This window comes from Perognathus longimembris, chromosome 3, assembly GCF_023159225.1.
Source record: "Perognathus longimembris pacificus isolate PPM17 chromosome 3, ASM2315922v1, whole genome shotgun sequence".
NCBI classification, from domain to species: Eukaryota; Metazoa; Chordata; class Mammalia; order Rodentia; family Heteromyidae; genus Perognathus; species Perognathus longimembris.
Genome location: NC_063163.1, coordinates 81,853,047 through 81,868,585, shown reverse-complemented (window position 1 = coordinate 81,868,585; position 15,539 = coordinate 81,853,047). Strand labels below are relative to the sequence as shown.

Genomic DNA, 15,539 nt, shown 5'->3' with positions numbered 1-15,539 from the left:
GTGTACTCTTGGGAATCTTTTGTCATTCATTTGGGGAGGGGATCAGGCCACCTGAGGCCACAGCCTGCAAACGCCATTGCACAGTTAGGCCTAGAAATGAGACGATGGCCAAATGGTGCAGCCCTCAGAAGAAGACACAGGAATTCAGAATTGAGTTGAGGAGGTTTTAGAAGGCAAGGAAAGGCTAGGAAATTAATTTACTCTGATCAAGGTGGTAACAAACAGGATGGAGGTTAAGGGTGTGGATGGGGGCTAAAGAAGAAGGGCTTTCCCTCTGAGAAGTGACTATGGTGGAAATGCATCCCAATGTGTGCCAGGCCAAAGGTAAACAAGATATTTGCGCCTGCAAGGATCTCCCACACCTTTCCTCCTGTGTTGGCACCATTTCCTGCCCAGAGGCACACAGCAAGCAGAAAAGAAAAATAAAAACCCATGGTGCTTTCAATGTGGTGCTTTACATATGCCCCTCCAGGAAGGTCGCTGGGTGCTCCAATCACCATGGTCACCATGGTCATTAACTACATCCGTACAACCTTGGGCTGGTTTGCTTGGAGGTGGGTAGAAGGATATCAAGGCATCTGCCACTGCATGGCTCCCAAGAGAAGGGAAGAAAGCAGAGCTCTTGTATCAATTGACTTCTGAGCACACACGTGCACATGTGCACACACACAGAGAGAGAGAGAGAGAGAGAGAGAGAGAGAGAGAGAGAGAGAGAGAGAGAGAGAGGACTCTCAGAGATGTAGCAGTAGGGGATGTGGGGATAAAGCAAATATGAAGGTTGCATTCAGGTGAAAATAGAATTATGTGCACCATATTGGAAATGAAGTAGAAAATGGCTAAATGCTGGCGCTTGCCCACAGCCTGCATGGTTCCTTTCCTCCCTAGTCCCCAGTGGCGACATCCAAGCAAGGCTAGACTCAGTTCATCTCCCCAGGGCTCCCTCTCCCGAGTGCTTCCCCTATTCACTTGGCAACTGTTGACTGACAGCCCATGCTCCCAGCACACTCGACCCCCAGGCGAAGGACTGGACCTCGCCATGCACCATCTTGTCTCATGTTCCCTTCAGATCTGCAGAAGCTCCTGGAAATGGTTCGAGAAGAGGCGAAGAGGACCATGTTGATGGAGAGTGAAATGCAAAGAAAAGTGCCCAGGTGGGTTCCCCTCACTCCCCAGACAGGCTGAAGACCAGCAGCCCAGGTACAAAGACTAACAAGAGCAGTTGCTGATGACGGGGTGTCCTCTCTGTGGCTAGCTCTTAGCAATCAACCTGGCTTGTGTGCTCAGCCTGATGGGTTCCCAGAGCAACTCTGCAGGCAGGCTCAGAGAGGCTGAGTGCCTTCCCTGAGGTCACACAGCCAGTGAATGGCACAGTCATGACTCAAATCCAGATCTTTCTCGTTTCGAGACCATCTATCGTCCTCGCCACTCTGTCACTTGTGGGAAGTCCTAAGATTTTTAAAAATCCATTCTTTGGGTGAACACTTGTGAATATGTACAGAGCAGGTATTGGTTATCATTGTGAGAAATCTTAGGAAAGGTGAGCTTGGAAAGATGAGGTTCAAAAACATAATAATAAAAGCATTAGAGCTGGGTGTGGTGGTCTATGCCCATAATCCCAGGTAACTTGAGAGGCAGAGATAGGAAGATTGTGGCTTGAGGCCAACCTGAGGGTTAAAAAAAGTCAACAAGACCCTATCTCAAATACAGTCAAGGCATAGTGGTACATTACACCTGCAATCCTAGCTACTCAGAAGGCAGAGGTAGGAGAATCACAGGAGCTTGAGGTAGGAGACTCAAAGTTCTGAAAGCAGCCTGAGTAAAAGCATGAAATTATCTGAAAAACAAACTCAAGCAATGAAAGAATTGGGAAGTGTGGCTCAAGTAGTAGAAGCCTTATCTCACACACACAAGACCTGGAGATGAATCCCCAGGACCAACAATAAATAAGTAAATAAATCAACATGTGGACTGCTCTAGTGTGGGGTGGGAATAGGGATCGATTTCTCCTTTCCTTGTAAGAAAGGTGAAGCTGAGATTTGGATGAGGCAGGAAGACAAGCCATCCTGTCAAAGGACTGGGCTCCAGCAAGGTGAGAAAGGAGTCAACGGGCAGCCATGTGCAGGTGGGGCCAGAAAGAATCGTGGTACCCCTAAGTGGCAACGCAGCCAAAACGGAGTGCAGAGAGGCCTATGCTGGCCTGGGGAAATCTCACCTTGGGACTCCACACTGCACAATCTGGCTCTTATCCCAGGTGCAACAGGCATCCTTGGAAGTGTCAAGCCAGCAATAGAGGCAACTGGTTTCCCAGGCATCTAAGCCAGACTTGAACCTGAGGTGCTGTCTTCCTGGGAGAAAGCCTGGCACACGGGGGACTTCTGCTCCCCCTCCGTCCCCCATCCCAGTCTAAGACAGAGCTCAGCCTACATCAGAGCGTGGATCCCTCTGAGCAAGCAAATTACTTCCTGGAAACAAATGAGTCACTAGAAGTGGTTCATCATTGCCTGGGGCCCACCCGCGTGCGGGCAGTGACTTATGGTGATTGTTATTACCGTAATTACAGTTCAGCCCGCGCTGGTCATGCATCACACCCCGCCTCTGCCTTGAAATGATGGATTCAGGTCTGCCGCAGACCAGGCATGACACGAATCAGGCTCTGGGGTGGCTCCTGGGGGCACCCAGAGACAGCACTGGCTTGGGAAGCATGGGATTTGGCAGTGGTCCACTCTATGAGACCTCTTCCTTTGCAACAGCTTAGAGCATGAGTGCTGGCTTTGGCCCCAAACTGCTGTGGGTCCCAAACCTTGTGCCCTTGGACAAGTCCCTCTGACATTCTCTGAACCTCCGTTCTTGTTTCCCTGATTTAAAAAAAATGAGGTAGTGTGTACTGGCTTTGGCACCAGCTGGACTGGGGACAACCTCCATTCCATCATTCCATTGCTTTGTGATGCTGGGTAACTTGCTTTGCCTCTCTGTGCTGACTCCAGCTCTGTGTAATGAAGTGTGACCTACTGGACATGGTTTTAGTGAAGATTCAATGACACTCTCCTTGTCAAGTATGAGTGTCAGGGAACTAGCATTTCAGTCATTGGTGAGAGAACACACTCATCTAACATGAGAACCTCTGCTCATAATCACATGGTCAGTCACCCATGGCATCTTTGGGGCCCCTCATCCCGTCTCAAGCCTGGCTCTCCAGAGACCCATCTGGCCACCTGGGCATCACATGTAATAACAAGACAACCACGGTGACAGAGCGAGAAGCTGCGGCTATTCCCCTTCCTCACTCCTGCCTGGGAAGGCCTTGATGCTGTCCCTGAGCTCTTTCACTCAAGGATGGCTTCCCACCACTTGAGCTGCAGCTCCACTTCGAACTTGTTGGTGGTTAATTGGATATAAAAGACTCACAGACTTTCCTGCCCCAGCTGGCTTCAAACCACAGTCCTCAAATCTCAGCCTCCTGAACAGCTAGGATTACAGGCCTGAGCCACGGGCACTTAGCTGGATAGCTATGAGGCTTTTTTCAACACAGACTTCAAATGATGAATGCAAACTTCAGAGAGTGCTAGGAGATTCTGTGTCTCTGTGTGTATGTAGGATTACATGTGTATTTAATTCCAGGTGTATGCTTGAGTGTGATATTCTAGGAGAGTGTGTGTATGTGAGTGTGTGTGTGTGTTTGGAATTTTGCTACATGGGTGTAATTATGTGGCACGTGTGCAATCTGAAGGAGTTACGTTGTGACTCTAGAGCTATGTGCTTGTGTGTGTGTGGTTTTAGGTGTGTGATCCCACTATGTATGTGTGTAGTTCTGGGCGTGTGTCTTTTTGAGAAGTTGAGCATATGTGGTTGTGGTTATGGGTGGGTATGAGCATGTGTGTGGGGTGCACGTGTAATTCTAGGAGTGAGGGAGGGTGCTGGTTATATGTATATGTGTAGAATTCTACACGAGCATGGGTGGAATTCAGCTGCCTGTGGTGTGTATGTGTGTGTGAAGGAGAGATTGAGATTGAGGTTCTGGGGACACGTGAGCGCGTCACGGGTGTTCGGTGCAGCTTTGGCCCTGGGCTGTCTGGGTGACAGTAATGTGGGCAGCTCTGGGAAGTTCAGCCCTTCCTCCCCAGGGCCCTGGCTGCCACCAGAGTATCTGGCATTTGGTGGCACTGGTAATAAAAGACTCCTCTTGCTCTGCAGCATCCTGTCTGTGCTCAAGCAAACCAAGAGCGATTCTGCCTTGAAGGAGGGACAGACGCCTGTCAAGTCAAGGTAGGACCCTCAGAAGCCTGCAGTGCACAGGTCAGGAGGCACCAGGCCATGGCGGGGGTCCCTTCTCCTTGTCACCTCCGTGGAAAACAAGCCCTTCCCTCCTGGTATTCTGCCCAGTAAGCGCCCTTCACACCACAGAGCTGAAGCAAGGGCTAGTGGTGAAGAGGCGGATGAAAGGGTGTGGCTGGCACGAGTCCACCCCTTCCAGGCACGAGCCCACCCCTTCCGGGTCGCTGGTTTTTGTTTTGTTTATTAATAAATTTCATTCTGCGTGTCTGCAGCTTCAGCATGGTGCTGTGGACTCGTGCAGATGGACGCCAGGAGAGCCTGGTACTAAGTGAATCCCCTCTCCCACCCTGCGTGGGGAAGTTGTGACAGGAGATGTTTGGTATGGAGAAGAGTCTGAGGTCCCCTTTCTGTGGCAAGAACAGGGCTGGGTTTAAGGCTTTTACAGAAAGCACGTTCCTGCCTCACGGACGCACCATCTGGACTGTGTTTGTGCCTTGGGACCTTAGACTGCCGGAGGAAGCCTCTGAATTCCTTTCCAGAGAATGTCCTAAGAGCACACAGTGAATTACAAAGGATTACCAAGATAGCTATAGTAATATAGATGACTATATTACAACCCAATTTGGAACAGAGTAATCTCTCTGAGCTTCTTTAAGCAATGCATTATATAATAAGACTTAACAGCAGGTCTAATAACTACTGTAATTTCAGATTAGTGTTGAGTAAAAATGATTCTTCAGAATACCTCCCACAATTACAATATGCAAATGCCTATGGTTTCCATTTCAGTTACCGGACAGTTAAGATAAAGATGAAGGCTTTCCTCCATCTTCATTTATGGGCCCCTTGAATTCTGCCTGTGCTTAAGAGCTGCTAATTTAATAAAGGTGTCAAGCCTCCCTCAAGTAATCCCATAGTTGGCTGTAACATTATAGCCATGAAAATGTTCTGAAGGAAAAGTAAGGAGAGCTGGGAGAACTTTTAGCATCGGGGTTCTAACTAAGACTGAATTACTTGGTATTTAAACCAAGAATTGGCTCACCTATTGTGGGGAGCAGACATGATATTCAAGCAAGGGGACAGTATGTGCAAAGAGCCTGAGAGACCAGAGGAAGCTTAGAGGCACTGACCAAAGACCAGAGTGGCTGAAGCTCAAGGAGGAGAAAGGGAAAGAAAGAAAGAAGAGGCCAAAGGGAGCTTCTGTAGTCTATTTGTGTATTACCAGTTAATAAAACTACTTCCTTGGCCTCCCACGTCCTCTGAGCCACCATCAAAGCACTAAAATAGGAGAAATGGAGCTACAAGGAGAAGCTTTGAGCCAACACAGCTCCCCAAAATATTCTTATGCAGGCATTAGGACAGCTGAGTGGTAGCCACAGGCAAGGCCATCCGGATACTATTCTGGAGCCCTGTGACCCATCCAAGCAGGGTGGCACCCTGCCTGTGGCCTACCACACCTAAGATCTCTAGACCTAGTTCCACAAATTTCTGGGAAATGGAGCAAAGGCCAGGACCCTTCCTACGGGGAGCTGTCTGAAGGGCAACTCCATCTACCTGCCTAAAGAAGTCCCAAAGGCCATAGGGCCCAGAAGGAAGGGTGAGCCACACATCATGGGAGTCCACAGGCAGATTAACCACCAGGGCCACACAGATAAAATGCTCAAACCATTTGCCCGAATATTTGGAAGAAACAAGGAGGGACAGGGTGGAAGAGAATGTGCTAGGCCATGATGTTTAAGACCCAGAATCTAAGAGAAAATGTAGGAGAGAGGTAAGCCAGAGAGAGAGCTCTTCATCCTCTCCACCATCAACCCTGCCCAGGCCATCCCAGCACAGGACAGTCATGCAAGGGGTTGAGTTGGTCCGCAGCCAGAAAGAGTCAGATGGTGTGACGAGCCGGCACACCGGACAGTGGGTACTCGCTCACAGATCAGCTGTGCCTGACTCTTATCTCTGCCTGCCTCCAAAATAGAGCAAAATGATACACAGCTCAAGGATCCAGCGTGGAGAATGAACAGGCCAGGCAGTCTGGGGTCAGGAACACCAAAGGCAGCACTGGTCCAGGGCCCAGTGTTGGGGTACAGAGAGGAGAATGGAACGCTCCAAAGCAAACTGGTCCTCCAGGTGCAGAGAGAAATTTTATGTAAATGAAACATCTAGGAAACACGAACCCTGATGATAGGAACAAAGCAGGTCAAAATTGGACCATGGAGTGCAGAGTCCAGGTCTGCAGGACTCACGGTGACCACTGAACAGAATGGAGGGGGCGAGGGGAGTGTCTCCCATGCGCGGGTATGGCAGAAGCGAAGACAAAGCGTGGGGTGGGCACTGAGTTCCCGCCTGGGTCAGAGCTACCGCCCTTGCCTGAAGGCTGGCGGTCAGCAGGTGTGTGCAGGCCCTAACGTGCTGTGCTCATGAAACGTAGAGGAAAATGACTTAAAGCCATCCCTTGCTATTGCAGTGAGAGGTCCAGCTCCAGCAGCGTGGACAGCCATTCCCAGGTGGTCCAGAAGAAATCAAAAGTGTAAGTAAGGAGGGCCTCTTTACAGGGACCATACCTCCTCTCCCCAGGGGTGCAGGAGAGGGAACTGTGAACCAGACTTCCCTGAGCCACTGGCGGCACGGGGACAAGCCATCCCCCAGGGCCCAGGAGGCTGAGCGAGGATGCAGACGCAGCAGGAAGCCTCTCTGCGGTGAAGAGCGGCCTGCTGGGGCAGCAGCATTAGCTCAGTTTACAGTGAAGCAAGTGGAGGCTGGGCACCAGAGGTGTCTCGCCAGCAGCCACGTGGTCACAAACACAGATGGATGCTGGCTACGCGCGTGAGGCCCCATCCTCGGTTCCATCTCTCTCTCCTCCACCTTGGCTGGCTCACGTGACAAGCTGTCTAGTTGTGGCCTCCTTGAAGAAGGGCCTGCTGGGAAGGTCCATCCTCCCTAGATCCCAGGAGGTGCTGAGGGAGGCTCTGGGTGATGACAGAGACCCCGGGAGCACAGGGAACACCCACAGAACGGCATTGTGGCCCCATGGCCCCGGGGAGGCCTGAGGGGGCTACCTGAGGCATCCCTTGCCCTCCCTCTCCCAGCCCTTCTCCTCTGTGCTTCCAGCCGGGCGAACCGAGATCTCATCCAGTCTAAGAGTGGGGTCTGTAGCATCATGAGAGCCAAGTTCTACAGCATCGCCCAGGAAGCCAGCTACTGCCTTCAGGACAAGATGGAAATCTTCATGAAGTAAGGGCATACACGTGTCCGGTCCAGTTCGCTCGGCAGGCATTTCGCCCTGTACCTACTATGCAGCCACCAGGTTCCAGGCACTGGGACAATAGCAGCGACAGGAAGGGCCTCCTCCCTGCCCTCAGGTAGCTAAGCATCTCCTGGGCAGAAACAGAATTACTACATCTAGCAATACAGAAGTGCCGCTGAGAGCCATTCCATACAGGAAGAGCGCAGATGTTACATCAGGGGGAAGGAGATGAGAAGGAGAGAGATAGGAGGTGGAGAAGAATGAGAGTGAGAAGGAGGGAGGAAGAAGGCGAGGGAGAGGACATGGTAGAGAGGAGGAAAATGAAGAGGAGGGAGGGGTGAAAAAGAGATGGACAGGAAGGAAAAGGGAGAAGAGGGGTGTCGTTTGAGTGATGGAACACTTGCCTAGCCAGCTCAAGGCCCTGAGCCAGAACCCCAGTACTACCAAAAGAAAGACAAGGAGGAGGAAGAAAGGGGGAGAAGGGGAGGAAGAGGAGGAAGAGCAGGAAAAGAAAGAGAGGAAGAGAAGAAAGGAGGGAAGGAGGGAGGGAGGTAAGTATGTGATGCATGTATGTCTGGGTTATCTGGGAAGTCCACCTGCAGAAGGTAACCTTAGAACAGCCCAGAGGGACAAGAGGAAGCTAGGGGCAGGAAATGTGCATACAAAGCCCCAAGCCCGGACATGGGTACTTCAAACAGGAGTGTGGTAGTGACGGCTCTGTTATGCTCAGCCACAGATGCCATTTGATGTTAACATCAACAGAGGCCCCCGGGATCTTTTCTCTTCCCTGGCAACCCATAACCAGTCCACTGCTGGCTGCAGTGAGCTTCTAATTGTTACAAGGTTCGAGGGAGGGGGTTCCCGTCCCTCCAAGAGTCCACCACTCAGAGACAGTCTCAATCAAAAAGATGGATTTATTGGGGAAGCATAAATCGAACTGACTGGCCAGGGGCACAGTGCAGACTTGGGAGCTGCCACTGTGAACCGAGCAGCCCTCAGATTGGGGTTTATGAAGGTACAAGCGTAGCACAGATGTAGGGGGTTGATACAGGGGGTTGAGCAAGCAACAAACAAGTTAAGCAAGCCATTTACAGAAGCAGAATTTTGGGGTCAGGTTCCCCTAATCTACTCCCCCCAACATTTCCCACCATGTTTCCCTAGCCAAAATGGAGTCAGCTGTGCTCCCTACGACACTAACCGCCGCCCCGCCCCCCCGGGAAGCCATCTCTCCACAGAACCTGTGCACCCTCATCCTCACAGCACTGGCCCCCTTCCCCCGGGAGTGCCAAGTCTAATGTGGGAGAGAGACAAGGAAATGGAGCAAAAAGATGCCATCTCTGACCTGGGACAGCCAACTGAATGGTCTTTCTGGGGCAAATCTTTTCACTCCAATGAAGACAGGGTGTGTTTCCCAGGCACTGTGTTTTTCCATGTGTTTCCATGGTATACAATGCACCATTTACTCCTTACCACCACCCTAAATTGCCATTATTAAACCCACTTTCCAGATGACAAAAGTGGGCTTAGCAGCATTATCTTGCCAGAGGTACCCTAAGCAGCTGCATGATAAAGATAAACTTAAACCCAGAGAGCCATGGAAGAGAATTGAGAGGGAAGAGAGCTCTTAGGGAAGGCAACAGCAAGGTTTCAGAGACCTGAAAGGGCTCCAGGTGAGGCAGGAAACTGCCACCAGCCAAGTGAAGCTGGGCCCAGGGCACCTGCAAGACGATCAGAGAGCCAGACAGAGGCCAGATCATAAAAGGCTTTCCTATGCCAGCTGTGGAGTTTGAACTTCATCTCCATGCCTTCAACACAAGCTGAAGCATAAGAAGACTCCAGGCATGCTGATGAAGCCAGATAATGCAACAGGGAGTGAGTGTTGTGAGCGAGGAACAAGCTGCTCGCAGTTATTTATTAGTAGTAAAGTGGAAAGTCATTGAGCTTTATAAACAAGGATTTGATGTGGTTATGTTGACAATATAATTCTCCTTGGAGAGAGACGGCATAGGCACAAACTGATTAGGGAAGTGAAGAAGAGAGGAACCAGTATGTATTAAATACCTACTGTGTGCCTATCAGTATGCCCAGAACTTTATACTCATAATGTAATGCTCACTTCAGAAAGGTAGGAGCCAGTATCTTCCTCTATTTTATAGGTGGAGAATCAGTGCACAGAATATAAGCATAATCAGAAGTAGGAAGAGAACGAGGGGGGAGCACTAATTAGGTTAGTTTTAGCAAGGAAATCATTTCAGGACCTTGGAGAGCACCATTTCATTTTGTGGCAAAAAGCCACAGCATAATTTTAAAAGTAGCTGAGAAGCTGGGCACTGGCAGCTGACTCCTGTCATCCCAGCTGCTCAGGAGGCTGAGATCTGAGAATCATAGTTTGAAGCCAGCCATGCAGAAAAGTGCATGAGACTCATACCTCCAGTAAAAACTAACCCCTCCCCCCACAACCATCTCAAAGGGCAGCCCAGATGGTTACAGTGGGGGAAGGGAGGCTGATGGGTCTCCCTCTGTCTCACACATCCTCATAGGCGCCAGGAGGAGAGGGGTCTCCAGAAGTTCCACTCTTTTGTCCTAGTCTCCAGTTTCCAGAAAGACCTGGCGAAGATGAGACACCAGATCTCTGTAGTGAAGGGGGATGCGGATGAGATGGCAGACCACTGGTAAGATCCCCCCAAACCAGAACACTCAACAATCCTGAGTGTGGAGGGCTGTGGTTACAGCTCTGCAATCGATCCCAGGAGCCTAGGAAGCACAGAGGGGGAGCACGCCTAAGCCGCCTGCCGCCACTAGCAAAATAGCCCTAAACAAGCTGAGTCCAGAGCACAGTCAGCCATGAATCACACAGCCTGCCTCATTCTCCTTACTCACCTTCTTTTCATTGAGATTTACAGATACACGGAGAGCTCAGTCGCCAGCTCCCCAGGGGAGAGGGAGACATGAAAGGTTCCACTAGGTGATTGTTTGGGATTTCCTCAAATAATTTAATTTCTTGAGGATGCAAAAACAAGGCAGGCATATCCTAGGACCATTATGCCCCAGCCCTAAGATGGTAACACTTAGCCACAAAAAGCAATGTTAAGTTTTAGTGTTCTGTTGCCCAGTAGGGTGACTTGCAGTTAGCAATGTTGTATTGTCTATTTCAAAATAACTAGGAGAGAACAAGCATTTTTTTCACTGCAGAGAAATGATAAGTGCTTCATTGATATGCTAAGTACTCTGGTTGGGTCATTACACATTGTATACAAGTATTAAAATGTCACATTGCACCCCATCAGTAGTGTACTAGTGAAAAAGTAATACAAAACTTTTTTTTTCTGATTAGAGCTTTCTATTTCTGCTTGAGCCAACAGAACTCTGATATTGCCCTATCTCTAGTCTGCCATCTTAGATCCCTCTTATAATTAAAAAAAAACACAGTACAAATACAGTTTTGCACCTGTAATCCTAGCTACTCAGAAGGTTAAGATCTGAGGATTGTGGTTTGAAGCCAACCCAAGCAGGAAAGTCTGGGAGATTCTTATCTCCAATTAACCACACACAAAAAAGTAAGAAGTGTAACTGTGGCTTTAGTGACAGAGCAGTAGCTTTGAGTGAAAAAGCTAAGGGACAGGGCCCAGGCCTTGAATTTAAGCCCCAGACTCTCTCTCTCTCTCTCTCTCTCTCTCTCTCTCTCTCTCACTCACACACACACACACACACACACACACACACTCAGGGCTGGGAATGTGGCTTAGTGGTAGAGTGCTTGCCTAGTATGCATAAAGCCCTGGATTCAATTCCTCAGCACCACATAAACAGGAAAAGCCAGAAGTGGTGCGGTGGCTCAAGTGGTAGAGTGCTAGCCTTGAGCAAAAGAAGCTCAGGGACAGTGCCTAAGCCCTGAGTTCAAGCTCTAGGATTGGAAAAAAAATTAAAGAAAAGAAATATGAATTGAGTGCCATGATGCTATAAGAAAAGTTAGTAAGTTCGTAGCAAGTTGGATAACAGCCTGGGCTATATATCAAGGTCTTACCTCAAAGAAAAAGAATGAAAAGGATGAAGATGAGGAGGAGGATAGGGAGGAAGAGGAGGAGGTGAAGGAACGAGAGGAGAACAGAAAAAGGAAGAGGAGAAATGGCAAGAATCACAGTTCAATAAAGTATTCCTTTTCATCGAAGGGTCCATATTAACTCCCCAATTGTAAAGAAGGAAAACTGAGACTCAAACATATCAATTAAATTCCCCAAGGTCACACTACTAGGAAGTAGGTGAACTTGGCCCAAATCTGTTCTCACTGCAATACAGAATGGGCGTCAGATCAACTAATACATCAGGAACCCCACCTCCTGGAAGAATGACTAAAACAAGATGCAAGAGAGACAAAGAAACCATGGGGGTGGGGCCTGGGATGACTCATCATAATGAGTGATTTCCATCTCATCAGAATGAGATGGAAAATATACATGCCACGCCCACGCCCATCCTCATTCTCCTCCTCCTAGTGGTCTGGAGGGTAGGTACCTCCTGCATCCAGGGAGAGCTGATGAGTAACTCCCAGCTCTACTCCCGCCTAACTCTCAGAGGCTTCAGAATCTAAGGCCTCCTTTTTCTTCCAGCTTGTTACATTGTCTGCTTGATAGAATAAATGCATCCTTTAAAAGTAGGCCCTGAATTTGTTTTGTAATGAAACACATTCATGTTCTGGCTTTTCCTACCCCTAAAAAAATCAGGATTTACCTGAGCTGTGAGTTCTTCACAATTTAGGTTTGAAGAAAGACCCCCGGATAGAGCCTCTTGCTACCCCAGTGACTCCCCCATGAGAAACAAAAAGAGAAAGCTCAGGTTCTTCTCCCAGCACCTCCTAACTGGTCTTCTCCCTGTGCGGAAGGTACTTCGACCTATTGTCCAAACTCCCTGAGGATCTAAAGAGCTTCCGCCCTGCCAAAAAGATCCTGGCAAAACTTCAGAAGTTTGGGGAGAACCTGGACCTAAGGATCCGGCCTCACATCCTCCTGAAGGTGCTGCAGGATCTGAGGATCTGGGAACTGTGTTCCCCGGACATCGCTGTGGCTATCGAGGTAACTACCACCCCCTTCCCGCCACAGTCTCAGACGCTCTCATCCAATCATTTCTTCAACACCCAGGCCAGTGAGCCAGAGACCCACGGGCCCTTCACCTTCACGAAGCTCATGTTCTAATAGGAGAGGGATTGTCACATGACTGCTGCTGTTGAACTCCAACTGCAAGGAACAGGAGATTATATGTGCATAGTACCCCCTAGAAACTCAAGCTTTGGGACTAAGTAAATACCTGGACAATCATAATAAAGAATGCTTCAAATCTTTCTACTGCAAGTGGAGTCTACAGACCATGGAGATCATCTAAGTGCTTGTGAGAAATGAGAATCTTAGCCACCAAACTCCATCGACCAACTCAGAATTGACATTTTAATGGTACTTCAGAGGTTCTGTAGGCAAACAAAGCTAGAGATGCTCTGGTTTAAAATGCATTCACAGGGAATCTACATTAGCTAGAGTTAACTAGGGAAGGTTATCTTTAAGCTGACACTTGAAGGGTTTGAGAAGAGGAAAGGACAGGTTGTGAAAATAGGACAGTGTGTGCAAAGGCCACAAAACTGGGGAAAGGTTGACTCATGGACCAATCAGGTGTCCAGACTCTACTTCCCACACCCTGAGGGGCTTCTCCAGGAAGGACTGTAGTAGGGCAGGCCAAAACTAACTTGAGGCAACTGTTCACACCCCACCCACCAGTTATGAAGGCTCATGGAAGAGGTAATCCTAGACAGGGTAAGAGAAAAGTTCCCATGCCATACAGAACACTCCAGAACTTATGAAAACTGTACATCAGGGCCTCTGTAGCAGAAGTATATATGAAAGACTACATTTTGTCTTAAACTTTCCTAGAAAGTGATCCCAGAGCTGTTCTCAATTCTCAAAGGGCTCTTAAAAAGAAAAAGAAAGAGGGGGGGAGGGAGGGAGGGAAAAAGGAGGGAGGGAGAAAAGGAGGGAGGGAGGAAGGAAGGAAGGAAGGAAGGAAGGAAGGAAGGAAGGAAGGAAGGAAGGAAGGAAAAGGACAAATGATTTTTTAAAGATGTTACAGAAAGGAGTAGAAAAGAGAAAAAATGCATCCCGCTGGGTTTTCTGCTCCTCCTAAACTTTCCTTGTATCGATAGCAACAAGAAAGGTTTGACCTTTGTCTATAGAACTAGGAAACTGGAAACTGAAAGAGTTCCTTTTCCTAAAGACAAATGTCTGGATGGCTGGAGTCATCCTGGGGTTTTCAAGGTCGACTACAAGTCTTCTGGGATCTTGAGAGGTGGTAGAGGAGGGTATAGAGCCTAGCTTTCAAACTAAATTCTGAGACTGACACTGTCTTTAACCCACAGTTTGTGCGAGAACACATCATTCATATGCCCCACGAGGATTACATCACCTGGCTGCAGAGCAGGATCAACATTCCCATCAGGACCCAGAATGCCCTGATATAGTCTGGGGCCTGGGTCGACCAGATATCCCAGTGGAATAGGGCAAGCAAGTCAACACTTTGCTCCTCAGCCTGATCTATGGTGTTGTTTCTGCTGACTCTCACAGATGCTCATCCTGATGTCCAGAAAGAGCTATTCCCACATGATCCTTCCCTCAACCCCTTCCCCAGTCCCAGGATCCTGTTCTGCATATTGGTCCAGCCTGAGTCTACCCAGTTCTCTGGAATTCTTCACTTTATTCCTTTTCCAAAAATCCTGAATAAAACTGGATAGAACTGAATGTTTCATGGCTATCTGGAAAAGTACTGGAACAGTAGACATGGTGTTCAGTTGCTAATAATAGTATTTATTATTGTGCAACAAGCCTTGTGCTGGGTCACTGACATCGGGTTTGCTGCTTAACAATAACTTGGTTAAAAGTAGGCATGAATGAGGCCATCAGTTCACACCACTGGAGCTAAAATATATTTCTCAATATTTCATAATATACATTTATATTTATGTTATACACAAATATATGTATACATAATTTATATATTATGTAGTATGTTATTCATATATACTTATATAGAAATAGATTGTATAATAATTGTATTATAATATGCACTTATAATATTTTATACATTACACATCATGTGTATATCAGGTATATTATCACCACATATATAATATACATATATATCCACTTATCTTGGTCTTGTGCTCCTCCTCAGTAAATCACAAGAAATGTAGGCATTTTAATTCTCACATGATGACTAAAATAAACTAACAGCAACTTGATATGCAGTATGTCAAGATTATGAGAGCATCCATTCATTCCCCCCATCATCCATCCATCCACTTTGTAGCCCATCCATCTCACTTTGTAACCCAGGCCATCCTTGAACTTAGATCTTCCTGCTTTGGTCTGACAGTTGGAATTACAGGCATACACAACAAGACCTAGCCTACTTATTGGACATTTAAAATCCTTTCTTCTACCTTTTTGAAATAACCAGAGCATTCTTGATTTCCATAGTCACTCTACTACACAGTGGCACATACCAACTCTCCTATCTGTAACTTCATCCCCCTTCCCCTCCCCCTCTGCTATCTCCAGCTAACTCTGACTCCCTGACTGCACGCTCCTCCCTTGCTCCCCAGCCCCCATTATAACACAAGGAGGTCACACAACATTCACGGCTTTCTATCATCACATAGCAAGGCCAAGTCTAGAATGAGGTCTATCTGTCAAGGACAGAGAAAATCCTGAAATCCTAAGATTTAATTCCACCCTCCTGCCTGGTACTTTCTGAGTCTATTTCCCAAAGCCATAGCTCCATCTAGTGGTCATGGTAAGTATTACTCTCCCACCCTGCCCTTCAATAAAATCTAACTTTACTGCCAAAAAAAGAAGGCAGCCACTGTTAATAAAAGTAACAAGACCTACTCCACTTAGACAAGAAGTCTGTTACTCATATGGAGGTGGGGGGGTAGGCATGAGGGGGATAAGGATCTTTTACTACCAGAATATACTAGGGACTGGGTGGC

At 48.1% G+C, this 15,539-nt stretch overlaps 1 protein-coding gene across 1 annotated transcript in view; it reads left to right on the top strand.

Annotated features, from left to right (window-relative positions):
* Ccdc60 (coiled-coil domain containing 60) overlaps positions 1–14,012 on the top strand; it is a 127,063-nt gene extending 113,051 nt beyond the window's left edge. The window contains exons 8-14 of the mRNA XM_048340705.1: positions 1,067–1,151; positions 4,192–4,263; positions 6,734–6,796; positions 7,378–7,500; positions 10,054–10,185; positions 12,393–12,582; positions 13,911–14,012. Coding sequence (XP_048196662.1) covers positions 1,067–1,151; positions 4,192–4,263; positions 6,734–6,796; positions 7,378–7,500; positions 10,054–10,185; positions 12,393–12,582; positions 13,911–14,012 — 767 coding nt within the window. The remainder of the gene's footprint in view (positions 1–1,066; positions 1,152–4,191; positions 4,264–6,733; positions 6,797–7,377; positions 7,501–10,053; positions 10,186–12,392; positions 12,583–13,910) is intronic.
* Positions 14,013–15,539: the final 1,527 nt, after the last annotated feature.